This window comes from Solea senegalensis, linkage group LG19 (assembly GCF_019176455.1).
Source record: "Solea senegalensis isolate Sse05_10M linkage group LG19, IFAPA_SoseM_1, whole genome shotgun sequence".
Lineage (NCBI taxonomy): Eukaryota > Metazoa > Chordata > Actinopteri > Pleuronectiformes > Soleidae > Solea > Solea senegalensis.
The window spans coordinates 12,456,201-12,481,598 of NC_058038.1; the positions used below are offsets into that span (position 1 = coordinate 12,456,201).

Sequence of the window (25,398 nt, forward strand, 5' to 3'; positions counted from 1 at the left end):
GAGTCTCTCCATCCCCAGATATGGTGCATTGTCATTTAAAAATGATAAATGTGACCATGAAAATAAAATTGTTACAAAACAGTGCATTTGTATGTATCCTTTAATGTTGACTCCCCTAAACAGTGGTCTTCAAAATAACTATAACTGATGCCCCTTAAACTTTAATGTACAACAACAGCTCACAATCCCCTGTTCACACGGAGCAGGGGATTGTGGGTAAGAAGTCACAGCGCCGCCATATCTGTCACCGGCTGAAGGAGAGAGTCTGGAGTCATGAGAGGAATCCGCTCTCTCAACAGTCTTCCCGTGAGTGCAGTTTTTATATATTGGTGTGTGCTTCGACACTAATAGGACCGAAACATCCCGTTTCTTATTCTCGGACAACTTGGATAAATAAACCCGCATTTCGCCGCAGTTACTACTGTTGTTAGTTAGCTAGGTGTTGTAGTTGACGGAAGCTTATACTGCTTTACGGTGTAGTAACACTTTCTACGCACACATTCACTTCAAGGCTCACGGTGTGAATATCGCATGTGCAGTGAAGTCCCGTGATGTTACGTTGTAGCTTAGCCGTTTGTCGTATCTTTGTGTTTGTATCCACTGAAGGTCACATACGCACCGGTGTGTGCTCCTTTAAACCAATAACGCTTCCAAAAGTACTATAAATAATGTGGGGGTGGCCTGAGAATCTCTCTTGTCACAGGAAATACATACACTGTCTTAGTTCACAGGACACTTAAAATGCGGTCATGGTTTTAAGTGTAGTAAATGGCAGGGGTCATCTCAGGTCGTACGCTCTGTAGCTGTATGTATAGCAGTACTGTCAACCTACTGATTTTCGACTGTATGTTGCTCACAGCTGTTGTGCTTTATTTATATAACAATTTTTCTAATTTAAGTTATTTAGTGACAACAAATGTTCAGGTGCATTTGCAGGATCAAATATATCAGGGCTCAATGGCGGAAAAACCAAAACATGCATTGAAATTATTTTACTTTGTTTAATTTATGAGAAAACCCAATAGGTAAATATCACCATTATTATTTTCAATATTTCCCAACTGTGACCAGTTACAATATAGTGAAGAGAATTTCACACTGAAATAGCAGTGCTGATTAGGTCACATGTATTTCATTGATTCATGTCAAAAGAGCAACACATGTTCATATGACTGTTCACACAGTCATATTGTGCTACTCGGAGTTAGCTAAAGGTTATAGTGATTAAATATTGTGCTACTCGGAGTTAGCTAAAGGCTATAGTGATTAAAAATAATAGTGTATGAGATTAAGAGTTATATTGATAGTTGATAAAGCATTCACCTGGCATGAAGTTGTTTTTTTTTTAAAGTAGCTTCTGAACTACTTTAAAAACGGGATGTGTGCACGTGTCTGACAGCTTATATGCTATGATGCTTGGGAGACTGCGGAAGAATAATCAACTGCAATTAAATCATGTCTATTATACTTTTAGGTTACACAACAGGACACTTGTTTTTGACTCAAAACTGACTGTTACTATGATTAATTAATTCATCAGTATATTTTTAGCTATAGGTAAACAGAGAATCAACAGAATTGTTTTGGAGATGAACCACATTCATGGGCATGATGTTGTATGTTCCATCACTGTCTTGTTCTTAATGTCCTTTACCATCAAACAAGTCAAGGAATAGTTGCTTATGCTCTTAAACTCTTTTCCCACAGAAACGTTGCTATGCAGCTGCAAGGAGGAGTGAAGCTCTGACTGAACCCCTTGCAGACCTGAAATCCTCAACAGCTGCAACACACCATCCTCAAAGTGTCCAGGTAGAAGCTGCTTTTATTTACATGTGACAATACTGCATTCTGTAATACAGAGCTGGCAAATTTTAATTCAGAAAAAGATTGATAGTTTCATTTGAAATGTAACAAGTACCTTTTTTTTTTACTGCCCCAGGTCTCCAAACTCCCAAATGGATTGGTGATAGCATCACTTGAGAACTACTCCCCCTTATGCAGCGTGGGTCTGTTTGTGAAAGCTGGTAGTCGTTATGAGACTGCGCAAAACCAGGGTGTTTCTCATGTGCTACGACTGGCAGCCAACCTGGTAATTTTAAAATCATTTTGTTTCAAGCGTTTTTAATCACATTTATTTAAGTTTGTATTTCTTACATGAAGATGTTTAATCAAGAATTTTCCCCTGTTATAGACTACCAAGAATGTATCCGCCTTTAAGATCTGTCGTGGTGTGGAAGCACTTGGGGGCAGCCTGAGGTCAGTGACGGTTCTTCTGTCCATGTTTGCTTTAACAGTCCTGCTATAAATCCACTGAGTAGGTGAATACCAGTGTAACCATAGATGAACCAACTGCTTTTTGTTTACTTGCAGTGTGACATCGTCACGAGAGACCATGGTCTACACTGCAGACTGTCCCAGAGATCACCTGTATGTGTTCTATCATGATTTTTATGTGCGTTTAATAAAAAAATATCTAAGATCTTACATAAATAACAGCCAGTCCTAATCAGTCTTGTGTCTCTGTGTTCAGAGATACTTTATTGGAGTTTTTGGTCAATGTGACCACAGCTCAGGAGTTTCGTCCGTGGGAAGTAGACAACCTGACGTCCAGGGTGAAGATTGACAATGCCCTGGCTCAGCAGTGTCCTCAAATAAGTCAGTAACAGCAGCCATCTTTGAGTCTGTGTTTATGTTTTGGATGCCCAGCTTGTGACATTCAGGTCTCTTCTCTGTTTTGTACCACAGGTGTAATAGAGAAGTTACATGAAGCAGCATACAAAAACACTCTTTTCAACTCTCTGTACTGCCCTGACTATATGGTTGGCCATGTCTCCTCTAAACAGGTAGTGTCTTAGTAATGTTCTCTTTTTCTATATAGGAATATCATTATTTGTTAGATTGTATGTGGCTCTTACTCCCTTCTCCTCATTTTTTCCATGTAGCTGCAGTCATTTGTTGAAGAAAACTTCACCACTGGCAGAATGGCCCTTGTAGGATTAGGTGAGTGCCTGCTTGAGGCATCTGGCTTGGTTGTGTCCTTTCATTGCAGCAGCTTTCATTACACATCAAGCTTATCATGCCTGTGTGATGACACATCATGCCAATGGCAGTTTAAATGCTCGGACTATGTGGCTTTTTTTCCCTTTTGCTTTTTGTTCCGCTTCACTTTTATGTTAATGTCTGTACTCTTTGATTTTTGTATTGAGGTGTGAAGCACTCTGTCCTGAGGCAGGTGGGTGAGGGGCTCTTGAGTGTCCGCAGCGGGGCAGGAGCACCTGTGGCCAAATCTGTGTACCGTGGAGGTAAAAACGTGCATTTGAATATCACAATACACACATTTTAAGCCTGGAAAATGCATTGTTGTCATTGTGTTGCTATGTGCATGTGTGAAGGTGAGCTGAGAATGCAGAACAATGATGCTCTGGTCCACGCACTGATTGCCAGCGAGGGTGGTGTGACAGGTAGTGCGGAGGCTAATGCCTTCACTGTGCTGCAAAGGATCCTGGGAGCTGGTCCACATGTAAAACGAGGCTCCAACATCACTAGCCAACTGAGTCAGGGTATTGCCAAAGCTACCACACAGCCCTTTGATGTAAGAACCTTTTTTTGGATTTTTTTTTTTTTTACTTGACAGAGAGTTTTGTACCCTAATGTCAGATGGGATCTAATGTCTTTCAGGCCACAGCCTTCAATGTCTCTTACTCTGACTCTGGCCTGTTTGGTCTATATACAGTTGCACAAGCTGATTCTACAGGAGAGGTGATAATCAGATACACTGCGTCTAAGACAAATATAACCGCATCTCAAATGTGCTTAGATGCCATAACATGCATTTCACTGCTTTGTTTTTATCCTCTGCACAGGTGATCAAGGCTGCTATTGCCCAAGTTTGTGGTGTAGCTGAGGGAAATGTGTCAAAGGCTGACATCACCAGAGCAAAGTAAGTGCACTTTTTTTTTTACATGCATGTTATTTTGGTTTAGACTGTTGCATATTTGACAGATTTGTGTATTTTTTGTGTGGTGCAGAAACCAGGTGAAAGCAGAGTATATGATGTCAATAGAGAGCTCTGAGACCCTGATGGAAGAGATCGGTGCTCAGACTCTGACCACTGCAGCTTACCAGCCACCTGATGGTGTTCTCCAGACTATAGATGCCATCACCCACGACGATGTGGTCAAAGTGAGTGATTTCACTATTGATGTTTGGGATGATGGGAATTTCTTTAAATCGATCAAAATGATGGTGCATGTTTTATTTCATACTACGCTCTTAATGTGAAACATTACAGCACTAGTACAGTTCTGTTGCTCTTTATGGGGTCACTGAAAGATTTTTTATATAGTATTTTATATCTCCTTTCTTTCCAGGCTGCGAAGAAATTTATGGATGGCAAGAAGACAATGGCAGCAAGTGGACACCTTATTAATACACCATTTGTGGATGAAGTATGAAAATAAAATTCAAAAACTGTTGATTTTATATTTGGGCATGCTGTGCCCAGCTGCCTGAAAAGGAAAGAGAAACCACAGTCTCCTGCAACAAGTTATTTGATGTCACCAATCATGGGTTTTCTGTTCTGAAGAATGAATGAACTCAAACAAGGAGCTAGAGAATCTAAATGCAATTTTCTTTTGTTTTGTCGGTTTAACTGTATATCTGTGTAAATTAAAGTTGACAGTATTAACAGATGGTTGGTGGTGAATGTGTATGCTGGGATGATTTTAGAATTGGGCTCCTGTAGGTTTATTTGTCTCTTGATGGTCTTTCTCACCAACAAGCATTTTCAGCACCTTACAGAAGACACTGAATTGTTCCACTACTAGTCGGTAGGGGGACACAAAAACACAAGACTGGATTTACTGGATTCAGTGAGATTCGTCTGGTTTACATCAATAAAACAGCAGTACAATATATTATTTTAATGAAGGCAGTTTAAAATACCACAGTCTTCAAAGTAAATATATGCATTTTAAATATAAATGATTATGTCTCATCAAGGTAAATGGCTGCACTGCAGCTATAGTAAAGTTGGAGATGATAACCAATTTAAACAGTACTTGCACTAGAACACTGCATCATATTTTATTAATTGATACAATATCAAATACTTATCTGCTGATTGGCGTTGTAAGCATAACATAATTTGCATAAAGCTGAATAATGGAGAACATTTTATACCAAAGATTTATTCATAAGTGAAGTAAAAGTACTTTTTGTCAGTTAATGAATACATTACTATGTTGACAAAATCATCACAGTTAAAATCAAAAAAATTAATTAAAGCATCAAGGAAACAGAACACAAAAACAATGTAACAAACTTCTACGAATTGTGTTGTAATTTGCCCACCTAACACTTAGGTTTTTACACAGCAGACATAAAAAAATAAACATGAATTATGTGTAAATTAATCAAACACAAAAGAAACAAACAAGATAAGGAAAATCTGCAGATAAAATGAATGTCTGTACATCATAAAACTCGGGACCCAGGACAAGCCGACCGAGTTTTTAACATAATATCGCGAGGAGACAACCCTCACCCCAGAACGTGAGTTGTGTATATGCATGGGTGCGTGCGCGCGCACGACGCTGCGTGGGGGTGTTCGCCTGATGTCATTTGGTGGTAGACAAGGAGGCTGAGCTAACGGTGGGCGCACGGCACAAAAGCATAACAATAACGTTTCAGTTTTACCGTACTCAGTGGGATTTGTATGGTCGCTCTCGGGTTAAAGTACGCAGGGTGACTATCTTCTCACCGTGCTCCGTTGAAGAGTAGGAGGAGGAGGAGGTGGAGGAGGATGAGGTGAAGCTAACGGATTCAAAGTACCAGATGCTATTCCAGCGGAGAAGGGAGACGGATAAAGCACGGGACGGGGATGGGTGCTCTTTTTCCTGACTGGTGACTGAAAACACGGATAACACTTTGTCGGGTGGACTCGTTAACCTTTTCTGCACCTCCCCTTCAGTTGCGTTTTGTCTGAAATGGTAGCGCTGCCGTGGTCTCGGCCGTCGAGCAGCTTCTGGGCCGCAGCTCGGCTCGCCGAGTCCGAATCTGGGAAGTAGCTAGCTAGCTACCCGCTAGCCGCAGCTGTACCCGATGCTGCTGCCTGTCGCTGCGGCTGTTGCTGCTGCTATACGGATCCCACAGACAACACGCGCGGTTCAGGAACTAAGTGAGCGTTTGTTTTACCTTCCTGGACTACAGTGGGTGTTTGAGATGTGATGCTTTTGTGCCTTGCATTTGAGCCTTTCGTAGGTGGAGGCTCTCACTTGCTCGATACGAAGGAGCTAACGTTGCTGCAAAATGCACAGCGGAACCACAACAGCAGGCTTCTGTTGACGGGGGCGAGGTTAGACAGATAACAGCCTACCCTGTGTCTCCCAACTCTCGGGGTCACGTTTGAACATCGACTGCCACATCACCCCCTCCACATCTTTCACCGCTTTATCAGCAGGCGATATGGATAAACTAACAATAATTTCAGGGTGCCTGTTTCTGGCAGCAGATATCTTTGCAATAGCCAGCATTGCAAACCCAGACTGGATCAACACGGGTGAATCAGCAGGTAAATAAAGCAGGCCACAACTGCCAACTTAACATCTGTTGTTTTGTTTTGTGTGTTTAGCAGGGTTTTTGTCTGATTCATCTGTCAAAGAAACACAGCAGATAATCTCCTCAACAAAGCTATGCCCTATTTTGTCTGTGGATGCTCTCACCTGCAGCTTTTATCCTCCGTAGCAGATGTGTCCATTGCATGTCCATTGCAAGTTCTCTCTCTCTGTGGCTCTCCGTTGGTCCCAGGAATGCTATCTACTGGAGCTTTTCAACATATAAATAGTTAAAAATAATTGAGAAAATAGTGACCAAGGACGGATACAATATTTTAGATCCCAAAGTGATCCCATCATGACAAACGGTGATAGGAAAACAACAAATTATCTGACGCTGAAAAGCAAGAGTGAATTGCATAATTGCCCTATGGCTGAAGTAGTTGGTCCATGAATTAATTTCTTGGAAACAAAGTGGCAACAGCTTTGCTCAGTTTTGCCCAATTCATGATTGAAATGTTCAATGAATCCTACAAAAATAGAAACAACAACATGGGCTTGCACTGCTTTGATAGTGTTTCAAATGAAATGTTTTGGGGGCAGAACTTGGTTAAATTGTAAAAACAGTGAGGATGTGCTTAAGGAAAGTCTGATTAAATTGAAGAAAACAATGCATTTCATTATTAAAAAAACAATTATAACAACTGGATTAAAAAAAAAATACATGTAAACGTGATAATGCATTAAATCAAATTAAAATGTCTTCAAGTTGGACTACCACACCCAGATAATGTGATTAGGAGTTGAATCATTACTGTACTTATTTGTTCAGTCACACTCAAGTTGGCCTGGACTCTATGTGCATGCGCCACAGTTTCCACCCTCAAAAAATTATCGAAGCCAGTATGTGGAAAAATTTAACAACAACAAAAACAGGTTGAAATTCAGGATAGAATGTTATTTAGATTTATGAGGAGACAGAGAGAGATTTATGCTCCATCACTTTAAAGAATTAGATATTTTAATGGTCATGGGTGGTTGGGAGACTTGGAATGGCATCCGACATGCTAACATCTAGTTGCAAAATACCAAAACGGATAACTGCCTAACACCAAAAAGCTTAAAGGGAGTGTAGTGACCCTTGCTTAGTCGAGGCGGTCACACTTCATTCAATAAATTGTTTCCCCTCTAATGCTTGTACACTGGGACAAGGGCAGCAGTCCAATTGACTTAAGTGGAACATGGAAACGTACTGACTTAGGGTGCAAACATAATGCCACTCGGTTTTATATCCGCTCAGTTTTTATCAACAAACTGTAGTACTAGCACTGATTTCTTTAATTGTGTCTGTATCGCTAAAGAAGTGAAACTAACAGTAATTATTTTACACACAGTTAAACTGCTGTAGATACTACTACTTGAAGAAGGAAACATCACGCAGATGTCACTCTGTGCTAATGACGGAATCTATGACTTTCTCCTGACATCAGTGTGATATCCTCAGGCAGTAAATGCAAAAGCCAATTTCCTGTGCCAATGCTCAAGACAAAAGCCATTGTTGCAACAGTGTCAGACAAAGACTGTGATTCTTAGCAGCTCTGGCCCATGATGGCCCCTCTTCACAGGTACTTGTTTCTACCTTTGGTGTTGTTTTCTACAGCCTGAATAACCTCTCTAAAATGCTATATACTCATGTAATTCTCATTTATGTAAAGCTAGCTATGGCAATGGGGGTTTCAAACAGAAAATTGTTATGTATGTTTTCTATGAAGCAGGCCCAGTTTACAAACCGCTACTCTATTGGACATGCACATCCTGCACACATCGCCCAAACAAGTCAATGTGCCTGGTCATACTTACTGAGTTCTACATCCCTGGAATTGCCCAACCCAAAATAGAATCCTGTTTAACAACATAGAAGTTCAAGCTCTGATAGCTCTTGATGTAATATTACTTTTTGGGATTATTTTTTCAGTGCAGTTTACACAGTTCTATATTTTTGGCACACATTTGAACAAGAAGAGGATGTGACCCAAGCTCAGAAGTGGGATCCTATGTTATTACTAATAAAATTTGTCATTGTATTCAGGTCACAGTTGTGTCAAGACAGTATACGAGAGACATCTAATGCCCAATGTAATCACAATCTCAGACATTGGAGTGGACACATTTAATGTATTAGTCATTGATAATAGCTTTGGTGTGAGTTAATAAAAAAAGTACTGTTTTGTTTTTACTTTGACAGCATTCAAAATAGACAAAATAGGAGAATATTAGGTGTGGCTATTTTTGGTATCCCCTTTCAAAGCACAAGGACACAGTGTCATTGATACAAAGCAAGTGAAACCAGGCCCACACTATACAGTATTATCCAGTGACACAGCTGCAGAGCCAGTAGTTTTAACCAATATCTAGCCTCTTCCACCAACAGGCAATGACAAAAACCACAGCACCAGTTCATAACTGTATGTAGATGCCATTTACCAGCTAGAAGATGTAGTTTTGATATTGAAAAGAGTAGGTAAAAAGGGTGTGAGCAGTGTTAGCATTGTAGCATAGATTGTGGATATTGTATTTTTTGCCTTTTAGTTTGAGGCATTTCAACAGCTTCTTTTGCAATGAATTCCACTTTTTGCTGCAGGTCATCACGCTCTCAATTGATCTTACATTTACTGAATTGCTCAGTCCAATGGCCCAAAAGATATCGGAGCATGTTGCTGGACTGCCACATTTTAATCTGTTTCGAGGAAAAATTGTATCCACCACAAATGCATGACCAAAATATTATAGTTCAGTGATCGGACAACAGCCTGTAAAGGCGAAGCTCACTTTGTACAGGATTAATTTCTTGTAAAATCAGCAGTTGGTTGTATTTGACGTTCAACACATTTTGGTGTCTGGTGCACGGCAAGGATGAGAATGTGTTCGGTTTTCTGCCATTTAACACAGGACATTAGATGTATTTTATTCAAGCTTTATAAGTGTTTATTTTCACCTTGATTTGGAGGTGAGTGGTTGGATTTTTTTCCCCACACATTTATGTTTACATGTCACTTTTTGTATGCATTTTTAGACCATGGAATGGTGTGCTCCAGTGCCCCTACAATGTATGTGGAGGCTGTGAAATCCTCCTGCAGCATCAACACCAGTGGCGCAAGCTGTTGTTGGCTGCTGTAGCTTGCTTACTTGCGTCCACCAAAAGTCCAGAGTCCTGTATGAGTCATCCCTCCAGAGCTTTCAAATAGCAGCACCACTATGCTCCACTAATGACAGCATCACTATGCTGAAGATGAGCAGACAGACACTGCCCTCATTTCCTCTCATTGAGCCAATGCATGGTGAGAGGAGTGTTTTGATCATAGAAAGCAAAGAGCTGACTGCAGGGTAACAGCATGATGGAGGCGTAAAAGGGGAACTGGCCTGTTTTTGTCGTCTTTGTTCAGGTTTCACTATATGAATGTGTGCAGACATGCATTACATGTAATAAACGGATGCACTGTGTTTACAAATAAGGATCATTAAATAGGAATGTGTCAACACATTGTTAAATGCTATATCACTTAACCAATTGTATTTCTTACGTACAACTGAATTGTGACATTTCAACTTGTTGCATTGTCTAGCAATGAATAGATGGCTAAACTGACCTTTTTCTTTATATAGGATCTACAGCTTATTTGGATACATTAAGATTCAGTCTTTGTTGGTCATAATTCTGCTCTCACTAAAAAGACAATTTTAGAAAAAATGCCTAACTTACTCTGTAGAGGCAAGCTCAGTTGAATGGTTGACATCACTATAATCCAAAAGTTATCCAAGCTTAGCAAAGAGACTTGACAGGGAGATACACCTAGTGTGGCTGTCTATGTTTAATTCACACAAAGATGCCATGAATAACAACATATTTTTAATGATGAGTTGTTAATTGTCTGTGAGCAGTTTCCTGTTCAAGTATGTGTCATTTAACAGATACATGAGTGGTATTAATCTGTTATTTACCAGACTATTTCATATATTGTGTATGTATTGTTCTTCCATAGCCTTCATATGGTTGTATGAAAGTTAATGCTGACATCTGAATAAGCACCTCCCATGTTTGAATATTGACTTAGACTTTCACTAGCTCTCTTTCTGTTTCCCTGCCCGTTCAGTTTTAACCTGTATTTATGAGCTATGTCTTATCCACAGGAGACAAGATGATCCAGGGGAAATGATCTTAAACCTATGCCATTAACCATCGCTATTAAACTTTATCCTATTATTTTCCTGTTCCCAGGACCAATCCCGGCTTCTTTAACCTCGCTAATCTCCTGTTATTACCTTTGCTTAAGGTTGCTTTGTAATATTGGCGGGTACAGAGTGTTTGCATTTTTGTCATGAGCTAACTGAGAATTCCCGATAATATTAAAGACCTTAACATGAAAACTGAAGACAGTTTCCTCAAATGTCAGTATCTTCATGTGTGGTGTGTAAGTGGCTCTTATTACGGTTGTTTCTATGTAGGAACCCTTAAGCCATGGGGTCTGTAGTTTACGGGGCTTATGAAGCTTACCTTTAACATATGCTCATGAGAGTTTTCTTTGAACCACTGGCATTGTAGATTTGGAAGGGTTGTGTGTGTGTTTGGTTCACTGCCTGTTATAAATGGGACAGGATTTCCTCTTGACAACCTGCACAACCCACCACACCCCTAGAGCACATTTCTCACTCAAGTTTTGTTCTTTTTTTTCAAATGGTTGATACGCAGTGGGGTTATTAGCTGCATTGCATAATTGTTGTTTGAATATACAAAGGTTAATAAAGACGGGTATTCATACCTAATAACATACTTTACCATCTGAAATTCCAGCTTGCTTACCTTTGTCTCACTTAGGCCACTGTTTAACTTTTATAATGTTGACCACAGCATGGAGGCTTGTAATTTAAGCAATGTGTCATTTTTGGCCAGTAGAATGAAAACATATCACTTGCTCTCTTTTTACATTTTATTACTCAAGCAGAGACGAGTTATCTCTTTGTATTTTCCACAGATGACGTTGTCTGACTTAAACATCAGTTTATAGAATTAGCCTCTCCATCCTGCCACTCAGTATTCACAGATCCACAAAAATATGCTATTATGGAAACCATAGGTTCCATAGGTTTTCAGATGAGGAGACAATGTTTTGTGTGGACCTGTGTGCCAAGCTGGTATATTGGTTTATTTATGCCATGTCAGTACTTGGTTTCTGAATGGAGATTAAAGCAGATCCCATTGCGATCCTTTGAGCAAACATTTAATTTATTGACATACAAGTGTCTGACATGCACCAGTCCTATTTACCTGTATTATGACTGATGCTTGTAATTGGTGCCATTTCACCAACTAATGACACCCTTTACATCAACAGCCCTGCTCATTGTCCCGTCCTTTCACATCTATTGCTCAGGGTCCATCTTTCTTACATTCTGTGATCTGTGATCAGCAGAGTCCTGAGTCATGTGGCACTGTTCTGCTTACTCAGGGTGAAATTTCCCTCGAGTATATGTGCTCTAATTGAATCACTTCCCTCCAGAGGGATTGCACCACCAGAGCATGTTCCTGGTCTCAGTACTGGCCTCACTGGCTCTGGCACTCTTCCACGCCTCGGTGTGATCATTGAGCGATAAGCACATTAAGTCATGCCATTTTTTTTTTGTGAAAGCAGATGTGCATACCTATGCATTTACAGAATACTTGGAGGTTAGGAGACCAAGTGAGAAGATTTTATAAGAACTGGTGGTTATTGCTGGGAGGAGGCTTAATCATACAGTACAAATATGGAAATTATTATTATACCTTTAAAGCTGCACATTTGCTTGATATCTGCAGTGTGTCTGAGTGCCATGACTACGTGGGATGGATTCACTAATTGGCAGGAGTGATATAGTGCGTGCTGTCTCTTAGTGAGTGTTGCAGTACAGGGAATAAAATGTTGGCCACTTGCACATTTTGGCCCATTTTAGCAAGATTTGAATGGGTGGCAAATTAAAGGACACGCAGGACATGCAGGAGATGAGTTGCTATGCTGTGTTCTTCCCTCTCTGGACAGTGTCATTGATTAACACAAAATCATTGCTGCTTTGTTTGTCTTGATTATTGCACTTAAGCCTTTTCTATTAAAGCTAGATAGAAGGCCTAATCTCTATTTATAAATCCAAATGTTTGACCTTATAAAACACACCTCATTAATGTTTGGTCTCTCTCTGTGCAGGTGCCCTTACAGTCGGTCTAGTTCGGCAATGTCAGACCATCCACGGACGAGACAGGACCTGTATTCCACCACGGCTGCCCCCAGAGTGGGTCACTACACTTTTCTTCATCATCATGGGCATCATCTCCCTCACAGTCACCTGTGGACTGCTGGTGGCATCACACTGGCGCAGAGAGGCGACCAAATACGCCCGCTGGATTGCCTTTACTGGCAGTAAGTGAATCGCCCCGCGTGGAAAGAGTTGTGCTGTCGGTACATTTCCTCTGGAGCTTTCTCACGGTTTCCATGTCCCACTGCATCTGTCTTTACATAACCTTTTGGAAGTCTCCTTTGCTGCATTAGTTTACCCATAAACATTTTCTCTTAGGGGCAGAAAATGGTAGAAGAGATTTAGTCGAATCAGTGTGACATGGTGACATGGGTTATGCACTGTGATAATTTACAAGCATAAATCTGTATTTGACATCAATGTTTTTGTGTTTCTGACTTAAGGACATGTGTGTGTGGTGTGTGCATGTTAATGACTGTTTTTTGCTGCTGACTCCTCATGATCCCTGAAGCTAATTTATTAAGTAATGCAGCTTGTCTGTTACCTGAGTGGGCGGCTTGTGTGCTACAGCTTTTCTCTCCTCTCCCTCTTTACCTTGAGCATTTTTGCTCGCTTTTTTTTTCCCCAAACAAGATTTTCTCTCTCTCTTCCAGCACCTTTAATAACTCTCAGAAACCGTCTCATGCTTTGTGGCTGAGTTTGATTGGTTAGTTAAGGGAAAAGATGGCCTCAAGCACGCTTGTACAGATGGAGCAGTGGCATGTGAAGCCACAATGCTCTGTGTGGTTTTATTGTTTCAAAGCTTGGTGCATTTTTCATGACACTGGGACTTCTTTGTTCTGTGGAGGAAACATAGCCCAAGGATTTGAACAAGCACCCAAGTTGTTTTCATGTTGGACCAAATGCAGATTCATGAGGTTTTTGTAGCTTGTTTTAATCACTTGCAAATGCCCAGTGAATCACGACTTTATAATATCCCAAACCCCTCTACTAACGAATTGGTAAATATGAGACATTGCGATGAGCTACAATGACAAATTGTAAAAACACACCATACGTTAAATACCAACACTGTGTGATAAAGAGACCTTGGCTGAAGCTGAGTTGTTAACCTCTCCAGGAGAAAATTATCCACACCGGCACCTGTCTTCAAATTCCTCTCTGCTTTTAGCCGCCTACAGTTTTAATGCATCTCTAATACAGACATTTAGTGCTGGGCGGTATTCTGGTTCATATGGAAGAGTGGTACATTTTTCATACATTTTCACTGCTGCACCACACATGCTAAAGGCTAAACTGAAGAAGTTACTGTGGGAATGCTCAATTTACTCCACCACCTTAAAAGAAGACAAGTCTGAGAGAACCAAGAATGTATACAGTTACGTAAAGGCAAACACACACTCTCAAATCTTTCATCATACCGCCCAGCACTACAGACATTTTTTTTTTCTTCCTCCTCTCATTTGGTAAACGGATGTCAAAGTGCTACGAGCTGCTATTGAATGGGATGGATAAGGTGCTCATGTTATGTGTGTGGGTTTTATGGCTCTGTGGATTGTGCTAGCACTGCTTAACACTTCAGTGACTGGTGGTCTGCTAGAGGTCCTCTTGTTTTTATGTAAATGGAACAAAGCTGGCGTTGATGAACCTGAGCTACGATGGCAAACAACTCTCTGCTCTGTGGGATATATGGGGAGAGGGCAAGAAGTTAAGTGAGGTAGTGTACGGGGGCTCTTGAACAGTTGAGTCAGGAAGACAAGCTGAATGAACAATCATGTGGGTTAAGGTCAAGAACTGCTCAGGGGGTTAGTACGAGAGAGCTGGATACAAGTGTAGACTCGAATAAAAGAGCAGAGAGGAAGAATAAGGTGGTTCAGGTGAAGAGGGTGAACCGTCTGTAGTGTGTTTGGCTCCAGGCTTTTGGCATCTGAATAGGCATCTTTGTATGACAGCACAGCCTGTCACTGTGTGTGTGTCTATATATACACACACACACACACACACCAGCAGCAGCGTTTCCCCAACTGTTAAATGTGGGAGTGGAGTGTTATTGAGGTAATAAGTAAAATTTACAGTAACTGCCCAAAATAAATCTACTACTCTGGAGTTTAGACCTGTTTAAGGAACTGTCTTCATCTCACATCATCACTAGACAAAGTCACACTTTGCAAGGGTCTGGCAATGCGATACATATTCTGATATGTGGGTTATGATACGATATATATGCATATTGAGAGCGAAGCTCTCGTGATAAAAATAACAATGTAGCATGCTTACACAACATTCACAGTTTTCTTTGTCTAATGAGAGGAGTGAAAGGAGGGGGAGACGAGCAGTGCGAACACACGTTTGCTGACTTTATCCGGCACATTAGCTTCATATATAAAATCCTCTGAGGCTGGAAGTTTGTGTAACACACTGTGCTCCACTGTGCAGCCACGAACAGCACACTTGTCCCTCTGCGTTGACATAATAGTACTCTTCCTCCCTCGCCTGCACTCTCGCAGGGACAAGGTGGAGCTAAGGTGGAGCTAAGGTGGAGCTAAGGTGGAGCTAAGGTGGAGCTAAGGTGGAGCTCAAAGTAAACTTACTGGTGGGGTGGTAACAATCGCAGTGAAATGTGCATGCTGCAGTCATAAGCGCAGGGAATTCAAGATTGTGTGTTTTATCGCCTATACTTACACTAAAGGGGACCACGAAAAAATTACTGAGTATTCTTTCTCTACACTTTGGCGACTGGTAGGGCCTCCAGAGTCCCAAATATAAGTACTAAAATGGTTAAAAAGTTGATTTTGCATAATATGTCCCCTTTAAATCCAAATCAAAACCACTGACCAGATTATGTGCAATATATCGATGCAGCACTTCAAAGAATGGATAAAGTATAACGTCATGAAATTTTGCAGTATTTTAGTATATCAGTAATATATTCTCACACCCATCTTGTTGTTGTAACTAGGGATGCACCAATATGACTATTTCCACCGATACTGATATCCGATATTAATATTGCTGCTATGGCCGATAACCGATATCTACCGATATCGATATATGTTTTAAAAACATGTTTTACCTCCAAAACTACATGTTTACATTTTTATCTCTGAGTTCTGATGAAATATACTGAATTATAGCTGATTAACAGCAGCGGGATACAGGGGGGAAAGCATTTACTGCCGAACGTCCAAATGGCTGTGCTATATCGGGTACTGAACAGTCTTGCGAGATGAATAGTAATGTGAAGCTAAAAATGGCGTCATGAGTTGTTAATAGATTACCCCCAGAGATGAGGTCAGCAAAAAATAGATGCAGCCACATTTAAATTGTAAGCCGCCCTAATCTTTGTCGCCCTGTGTGTGGAAAAACAAACCTGATGCACACGAAGTTTGTTAAAAATAATATTTTTTAAGATGCAGCGCAATGCTTTTTTCAATTTCACTTGAAAAGAAAAGTTCAAATTAAAATTGAAGTACATGTTTGACTCCTTATATTGATTTATGAAAAAGTAGCTGTTGATCTGTTTATCTAGATCATTCAGGATAAAAATGAATCTAAGGACTGTGATGATGATCATATTTGATTAGAATCCTGAGATCAGTGACGTAAACACATAAACTAAGGCACACTGAGGCAGAACATGGGGGAAAAATGACTGTAATGATTCTCAGCATGTGGGTTTTTGTCAGCACAACAGTCACATAGGAAACCAGGTGGCAGGAAAGGAAATCCAGAGTTTACGTGTGCTGTAATAACCTGGTTATCACGTACAAGTGAGAGGTCCCAGTTTGTCAGTTTTCATTATGGTTGACTTTCTCAGTAATTCTTCCCCATTGAGGATCCCTTCATGCACATTTACTTGTTATAAATCTTTAAACTAATACAAGTCCAATTCCAAGAAGTATTTTCTTCCCCCCTTGTTTAGCTTTAGTGAAGCTGCTTGCTGGAAACCTGTTCGAAGTGTACGTGACACATATATCTTCGTGTCCTTGCATGATTGTAAGACCCGCTTTTGTTTTTAACCACACACCATCTTTGATAGATTTTGCAGGTAACACGATATATACAGTATATTTCAGCCAGAAACAGCAGGTCGTGGAAGAGATGATGCTCAGCAATGCCGCACACAAAGGTAGCTCCACAGGAGCAAACACTTGATATGTGTGCAGACGCATCAGCTGACAGCATGAGTTCAACAGTCCCATCCAGCATTCCAGTAGTGAACATAAACGTGTGGTGATATTATATTGCCTTTGAGACACCAAGTATTTAGCATATAATTTGGTTTTACTCATGTTACGAATAAACATACAATAAACCCTTTTGTGGATGAGCATAAAAAAATCAATTTCATGATAATATTGTATCGTGTTGTCTTAGTGTAAACCAGGGGTGGTTATAAGAGCAGAGCTTTAGGGTTGCAAATAAACAAAAGATACCTCTATCTTATCTTGCTATCAAAATATTTAATTATTATATTAATTATTTCTTCATCCCCATAGGATAATATAATAAATCAATCAATAATAATATATGAATATTGTGTGGTTAAAGTGTAGAAATGGCCACCACGCACCAAACTACAGTAGTAGAGTGTGTGCCGGCTGCCACAGCACTGGTAGAGTGTGTGGATCATACCATTTGCAAGGTAGCCGGGGAGATGAGGGTTGCTTCATTTGTATCCAACAAAGGATGTTAACCAGTACCATGCAGGTTGCATCTTAGCTTTCTTCAATTAGTGAACTTTGTAATGGGGCTGAACGATTTTGAATAAATATCTAATTGAGATTATTTTAACAGGAAATGAGTTTTAAAATGATTAATGTGTGATATTTATAAGAAACAAAGATGTTCTCTTCAGTCCCTAGAATAAGATGTGTATAGATGAAGACGGTAATTCATCTAAAATTATGTTCTGATACATTTTGGCTTTAATAATCACAGTCATTGTTTCAGTCTGTCCTTAGTTAACTGCGCTTAGTGTTATCTCATGTTCTGCGACTGACATGAAAGAACACAGTTCTCATTTAACACAACTATCGCCTTTGGGGAAATGTGTGGCCCACACATCATGATTTGTAGGAGATTGAATCTGCTATTGATTGTAGAACGTGCAGCTCTGTTATCAGACGGTGCCAGATGTTTGGGTTTCCCTAGCTTCTGTGATGAGTAAGTCAACATCGAGAAGTCTTACAAAACTAATCTGCTCCTATAATGAGGTTAAATGCCCAAGGTCTGTCATTTCAGCAGCTGCACAAAGCAAGATTTAGCTTTGATTGAATCACCTTTTTTTTTTTGCTTGGACAACTCTTTTTTGTACATTTGTAAGATTGTATAGTCTGACAAATAATTGAAAGTTACAGGACTGCTTGTGTCACTGACTGTGAGAGACTCTCTCTCTCTCGCTCTGCGTCTCGTCTTCCAAAGAAAAGATACAGAGTCACACTGTTCTTCCTCCATTCTATGCATCTGCCTTTTGAAAACTGCTGCTTCAAAGCAGTTTGAAAGGCTCTATTGTTATTACAATTTAATTCAATTCAAGCTTCCTTTGTTCATGCTTAATTTAAAGCCGAGTCATATACTGAATGTCAATGTAGTAACTCCTAACTCTTTTTTGATGTTGTCATAGACAGGCATAGAAATAACGACAGTGGCACTTTTTGTCATCTATTTCCCATTATGCATATGCCACATCATTACAGTGTTTACGTTAGTGACTAATACAAAATCTGTTTGTGGAGATGTTTTTTTTTCAAGAAAATTAATCGTTTTTCTCTTGCTCCTTCCAGTGATCCTCTTCTGTATGGCAGCGCTCATCTTCCCTATAGGCTTTTATATCAACGAGGTGGGAGGCCAACCGTACAAGCTGCCCAACAACACGGTGGTTGGCTCTTCGTATGTTCTTTTTGTGCTCTCCATCTTCTTCACCATAGTGGGACTGCTGTTTGCAGGCAAAGTGTGCCTCCCAGGCTGAGGACTTGACTGTGCTTGCCTCCGGACTGACACGAGAGGCTCTGAAAATTTCATGGGATTTACAGAAACACACAAAGACTGAAAATGAAAGACAATGAACTTTTGAGAGCCTGAAACGGCACCATGGAGTATCTAACTACCAAAAGATGAAAACAAATAAATGAACAAAACATTAGGGGAGGGGGGGGCATGGGCATGGGCGCAATGAGGTAGAGAGTGAAGTATAAGAGAGGGCAGCTGAGGCTGTCAAAGCACCCTGTCACTTTTGATTTAAAATATGGCTGTCTCTCTCTCTCTCTCTCTGTTCCTGTTCTTTTCGAAAGGGTGCTTACTGTGCCGTTGTCATGGCGACCGTGGCCACAGTGCTGGCACACATTTCTTGAGGACCACTACAGCCACTCTTTCTGATTCCCTGCTGCCCGCTCCGCTGCCCTCAGCACACATTTGCACCGTCACGGCCGCTCTTGTTGCTATTTTTGGCTCCTCTTGGCTATTTCAGTTGTGTGTTTTTCTGTTGTTGTACATTTCGGGTTCTTTTTTTTCTTTTTTTTCTCTTTTTTCTTTTCCTTTCCACCCCTTGCCACCTTTCCACTGAAGTAGTGTGAGTGTAATTGAGGTTCACTGAACTAAACCCTATTGAGGGATATTTGGTGGGGCAGGGTATATTCTTGCTCAGCTGTGTGGTTGGAGAGAGCAGCTGTAATCCTAGGTGTCCGGGGCCGACACACGAGCGGCCGTGGACAAGAGGTCAGTGCAGGTGTGCCGCCTCTTTGTCTTCACCCACCTCCAGCTCTGGAGCAGGTGGCGGTGAGGGATGACCACATGGGCAACAGAGCAGATCAAGTACCATTAAGGAGAATGCCACTCAATCTAAGACCTTGCATAATGTTATTTATATAGACAGCAATAATGTATCAAAGACAGCTAAACCCACAATACTGATGCACATGTTTTTGCCAGTAACTAGATGACTGTGAATTTAGAGAATAATCATAAACCCAAACATAAACACAACTCTTGTATTCGTACAGCTCAGTGACCTGCAAAGTATTTTTCAAAGATGTACATACATCTCTGTGGTGTTGCATTAAGCTGAACTCATACATTACTACACACAGTATTACTTTTGTTACATAGAAGATTAAGTTCTGATCAGTGTAAAAAAAAAAAAAAACATGTAAATGCTCAGAGTTGGTGGAATTCTCCTTTAATGTATGACGGCAAAGAACCGAGCCAGGAGTATCTTTGTGTTTGTCTTCTTTTTTTTTTTTTTTTGAAGACGGTGAAGTCACTGGGACTGCAGGTCAGGTCCATGTGAGGGGCTGGGCCTCTGTGTGCTGATCATGAGGCCCGTGAATTTAACACACACACACACAAATACCACACATTTATATGCTTTAGGCTTTATTAATAGTCTAATAATACAAAAGTATAAAGTTCCTACAACTCAAATTGATTTGACCAGATATAAGCTGTCTTATCCAAATATCTGCTGTACTCGTGGTCACATTTGACAAAGTTGTTTGCAGTTGTCTCGAAGCAATTCGTGTTTCTCACCAGACGTCGCGAGGCCTCCCTGATTCTGAGGATTCCGGGTCAGCAGTTCTGGGGTTGCAAGGCTGGTGTTCGGAGGAGTGAGTGGAGATGTTAGACCATCACAATGAGGTAAAAATACTGCATAGTTGTGCTGTAATGTGTCCATAAAATGATTGATTTAATATCTTCGGATGTTGGAACAAAAGTGTGAAATCCAGTAGTATTCAGTTTGGTGTTATGTACAACAGAGACAGAAAAGTATTAAATCAGTGATCAACAGATTATCAAAATAGTCGCCACACATTAATATTATATAAATCTCATTAAGTATTGAGACAGTACACATTTACACACTACTGGTGTGTGTGTGTGTGTGTTTTGAATCAGTCTCTGAGTTCAGTTGCAAAGTCTTTTTTGGTGTTTCTGTTTCCTGCTCGGCTTTTCTTCCTCTCGGTCTGACGATGTATTCTGACGAGCTGTACACTCTGCAGCGCCCTGTCTCTGGGTGGTTCAGTATTGTGCCATGACATGTTTTTTTGTTTAATAATGTACAGACACAAAAGGCAGAGTTTCTGTATTAGAAAGCACTGTGCATTACGCAGTATAGGTAACAGAAGTAGAAGCACCACAAATGTATAAAAAAAGGAGAACTTCTTACCTCATTGTTTTTTTTGTTTCTGCTATTATTTTCTAATGGTGGCAGTGTGTGCCCTCCAGTTTGTCTCTTACCTTGATCGGATGTCTACACATAAAGCCTATGATCATAGGAAATTATTTATCACTGAATAAAAAGAGATAAAAATGGGTGTGAGTGACTTGAACGCAGTGTGAGTGCTTTATTGGGTTTATTTGAAGGGATGTGGCAGCATCGTCAGGTTATTTAATACAGGAAATTCACCTTAAAACTCCAGTTTGCCACATATCATACAGTATATACTACCCACAAGTGTGTAAGGACAAAAGCTACAGTGTGTAAAATTTGGATATTAATGAATTATTGTGAATAGTGGTACAACTTCAGCAGTCAGTCAATGACAAATATTTATCTGATAGTTTATCCACAGTTATGATCTGAAGCTCATAAACAAGCTGCTGGAAGTCCCGTCTTTGTTGTCCATTGTGTCGTGTTTGATGTAAGTAGGCAGCCAAACCACGTACCATGCTGTATTATTCTCACATACTGGACCTTTAAAGTAACATCTATCACTCATGGTACTTCCTCTCAAGGATGTGGCCCAAAGTTGTCCTAATCTGACATTTAAATCTGAGAAAACAGCATAAACTGACAGTGGTCTAAGAGCAGCCGTCAAGGATTGATCAGTGAAGAGCTTTCTCTGTTTTGTTTTGTTTTCCAAATTTGAAGGCATGACAGAGTCTTGGTAAAAGCAGCACCCTCCTTTGCTTGAACATTGTCAACATCTCTCATTGCCCTTGATGTCTATTTTTAGACTTGTGTTGCCTGGTCTAAATGTCATGTTTAATGAAGTGATTTTGAGACTTCTGATGCATACTGCTAACTTTTTCCCTCAGAATAATATCCTAATGCTCACTTAGAGGACATGCAGTGACCTTGCTAGGTTGCCAAAGCAGTTTGATTTAAAAAAATAATAATTTTTAGCTGTAAAATATCATCTGTCATAACACTGTGGCAGCTTGACCTTCAAAATGTCAGTTCCTAGTGATTTAAACAGTTCTTCTTACTTCGGTTTTGAAGGGCTTTTAACATAATATTTACTTTTATTTTATAGATCCGCCAATGATTCTGATGTGCAAGGGATTTATATGGACAGAATAATGAGGGGAAATTGGTTTGATTAATGTTTAATTTCAGTCAGAGTCTTTGTGATTGTGCACTCCCTAATCTTCGCTATGTTTCCGTCAAAACGAGGAGAAAAACAGTCGGATGTATAAACTGGCACCGTTAATGTGTGAGCTTTAAATAAATAATGGCCAATACGTATTTTAAAGAAACGGACAATAATGTCTAAATCAAACTTGTCTGCTTTGATAACTGAAAATTGCTCAAATCAGTACCAGACAGGAAAGGTTTTTTAATCATCAGTCTGACAAATAATGTGAAACAGTGTGAATAATTTGCTGCAGCACCCGCTGACGGGTGCCAATTTTATCTGCCTACATTTTTACGAGGTGAATAATTCTTTCTGTAAACGCCTGCAATAGGAAGAAAGCAAGTGCACACTTTCATCATTGAAGTGCCTGTACAGTTGTTTCAGTTGCATGCAGTGATGGATCCCTAGTATTCTAATCAGCTGACTTTAAATACCGGATGTAATGTGATTGATTTTAAATGTATTTACTTTGATTTCTTCAGTGTGTTTATCTATCTTCATCCACTTATTCAAACCTGTACCCAACATCCACATAATACTGGATGTGGATACTCCACAAAACCTGAATGAAAGGAAAGCAACTTTAATAGTGTTACATTTGGTCGGAAAACCTTCACCGGTGTTGAATGAATTGTGTTTAGCTGCTTCTTTAACGTTGTTAGAAAGGTCAGCACCTGCTGTGAAGTGCTTTTATGTTGCCTCAGTATTGATCCGTCCGTAGGTGGTAAATAGAGGTGCAGCAGGAAATGCAGTGAAGTTTCCTTCCAGACTCACGGCTGCTCTTCAGTATCTGTCACACACTCCCGCTGAGGCCACAAGAAATGGGAATCTTTACCTCGGTGTTTTTGTTTCTGCTGTTACTTTCTCACGTGCTCTCGTACAGATTGTCGTGGAGCATTCAGCTGCTAAAAAGAATGACTTTTTCCACAGGAACAGTGTGGAGAGAAGAGAGGTGGTGACTGAAATATAGCAAAGATGAGAGTAAATGTCAAACTTCCATTAATCAGCTACAGACAAAAAACAGCACCACAACAAATGATGATGTTGCTCCGTAACTTGAGAAACAAGTGTTGTACAACTGTAAAATGTACAATATAGCCCCATAAATACTGCAGTGGTGCTTTTACTTATACAGTTATTTACCAATACTTTCCTAAGTAACGACTATGAGATGTTAACACTGTGTCGATTACACTTCAGCAGTGACACAAATGAACGGCACAGCATTGTAAGTAATTTCCTCCCACAGTCGGTATCTGCATGTTTTTGGACTGTGGGAGGAAACCAGACACTCCAAATTAGCAAGTTGGACACCCTAATTTGACCGTAGGTGTGAGCGTCACAGTTGAATGGTTGTCTGTCTCTGTATGTCGGCCCTGTGATGGCCTGGCGACCTGTCCAAGGTGTTTCCCCGCCTTTCACCCTATGACAGTCAGCAAACACTGAAGAAGAGAGGAGGGCTTGATTTACTTTTACCATGTCAGTGTCAGACATAGGGAAGTCTGTCAGACGGTGTAAGGAAGGTCCTGTTTGGATGTTATGTACATATCGGAAGAAAAACAAAAACAAAAAATACTTCCTGCCTCAGGACACTTGCAGAACGACAGCTGGACTCTCTGCTCTGTCACTTTGTACTTCCTACATGTCACTATCACTAACACTTGAAAGCAAATGACATCTGCTGTCACAGATGCTTGACATGCACGTACTATATGCGGGCACAGACACACCCATGTTTGTGTGCTGTCGTATGGAGCCGACACAAGATGTGTTTTCACACATCCTGGCTGTTGACGGCATAACTGAGCTGTAACACGGCAGACAGAGGACGTCAGAGGTGATTTATCCAAACACTGTCAGCACACAGCGATGTAAAGGTGGACTACAGTCCAGAGGTGGAAAGTAATGAATTGCATTGACTTGCGTTACTGTAATTTAGTGGGTTTTTTTGTGTACTTGTACTTATTAAAGTCCATCATCCATTATCTACCGCTTTATCCTCCACGAGGAATATCGACTGGTGAATTGGCGTTAATGTCCCTGAGGAAGAGACATTTGTTAACTTTGACCCATTTTGAATGATGCATTTTATGTTTAAATATTTTATTTTGTCAGCACTTTAATTTGAAAAGATTGGTATCCCCTTGTAGTTTTGCACCACAAGAAATAACCCCAACCATGTTAAGAAAAAAAACAACTTTTACTTTAATTTAGACCGGCCCTTTTATTTGTACTTAAGTACAATTTGATCAAAAATAGTGGTACTTTTACTTGAGTAGAATATTTCAGCTCTCTTTCCACCTCTGCTACATTCATCATATCTCACGTTACACTGGTGAAAAATGCATCACCGTCTGTTTGAGTGAACCATTTGCAAAGGAAACGTCTGGTAACTTTAAATATCTGACTAAACTCCGTTACCAGTCATGTTGTCAGTGGGTGTTCACATACTGTGTTGAATGACTGTATGCTGCTTTTTTTGCCCCTCCATCATTAAGGTGTTCCATACATTTTTTTGGGTTTGTGTTAATGCCAGAAAGAAAATCCATGAAAACAGGGATATGAATCACAAACAACAGCTTGTGATATTACGTAACATTTTAGCAGTTCAGTAGAGAAAATAAAAAATAAAATTAAACACTGGACGTGAGTCAGACTCTGCATCACGGTACAATTTCATAATGTACATTCACACTGAAAGGGAACATGGTATTTTTAGCTGTGATCTGGAGGGACCTTGTGTCCTGCAGCTGTGAAGACGTACAGAAAGACATCGCTGCGTCACTGCTTTGTCAGGAATTAAGCTTCTGATTGACGTCAGTGTTATTTACAATGAAACTTAAAGGAGATTTAAAGGTTATTCAGTTTTTAGTTAATAGAGATAGTGACACACTATCAACACAGACTATATCCCTTAAGAGACTCAGACACTGAGGACATGGCTGCCAGAAACAATGATTTTAACCACACTTAATAAAAGACTCACGTTATTAAATCTTCACCTGCTTACATCTGCAATTTATTCATTTCATTCATTCATTTGCAATTTCTGGCTGACAACTAAATTTATAAACTGCTATATCTCTTGCACCAAAGCCCATAGAGAAACTGAGAGGGCCAGATTTGATTCCTAGGGGCCAATGGTCGCTTCAGACATTTGTTTTAACTTTTTTATAAACATGTTATTTTCATTGTCCCAATTATCA

At 40.2% G+C, this 25,398-nt stretch overlaps 2 protein-coding genes across 2 annotated transcripts; both read left to right on the forward strand.

Moving 5' to 3' along the window:
• Positions 1-222: 222 nt before the first annotated feature.
• LOC122784787 (cytochrome b-c1 complex subunit 2, mitochondrial) lies at positions 223-4,687 on the forward strand. Its single transcript, XM_044050133.1, has 14 exons — positions 223-306; positions 1,708-1,809; positions 1,940-2,089; positions 2,192-2,256; positions 2,371-2,427; positions 2,531-2,655; positions 2,746-2,843; positions 2,943-3,000; positions 3,207-3,302; positions 3,393-3,592; positions 3,679-3,759; positions 3,864-3,940; positions 4,029-4,182; positions 4,371-4,687. Exons 1-14 carry the CDS (start codon positions 274-276, stop codon positions 4,452-4,454), a joined length of 1,380 nt encoding a protein of 459 aa, XP_043906068.1. The 5' UTR covers positions 223-273; the 3' UTR covers positions 4,455-4,687.
• Positions 4,688-5,608: 921 nt separating this feature from the next.
• Positions 5,609-21,163, forward strand: mosmoa (modulator of smoothened a). The gene is made up of 3 exons (XM_044051484.1): positions 5,609-6,571; positions 12,788-13,000; positions 18,623-21,163. The coding sequence occupies exons 1-3, from the start codon at positions 6,466-6,468 to the stop codon at positions 18,805-18,807; spliced, it is 504 nt and encodes a 167-aa protein (XP_043907419.1). The 5' UTR covers positions 5,609-6,465; the 3' UTR covers positions 18,808-21,163.
• Positions 21,164-25,398: the final 4,235 nt, after the last annotated feature.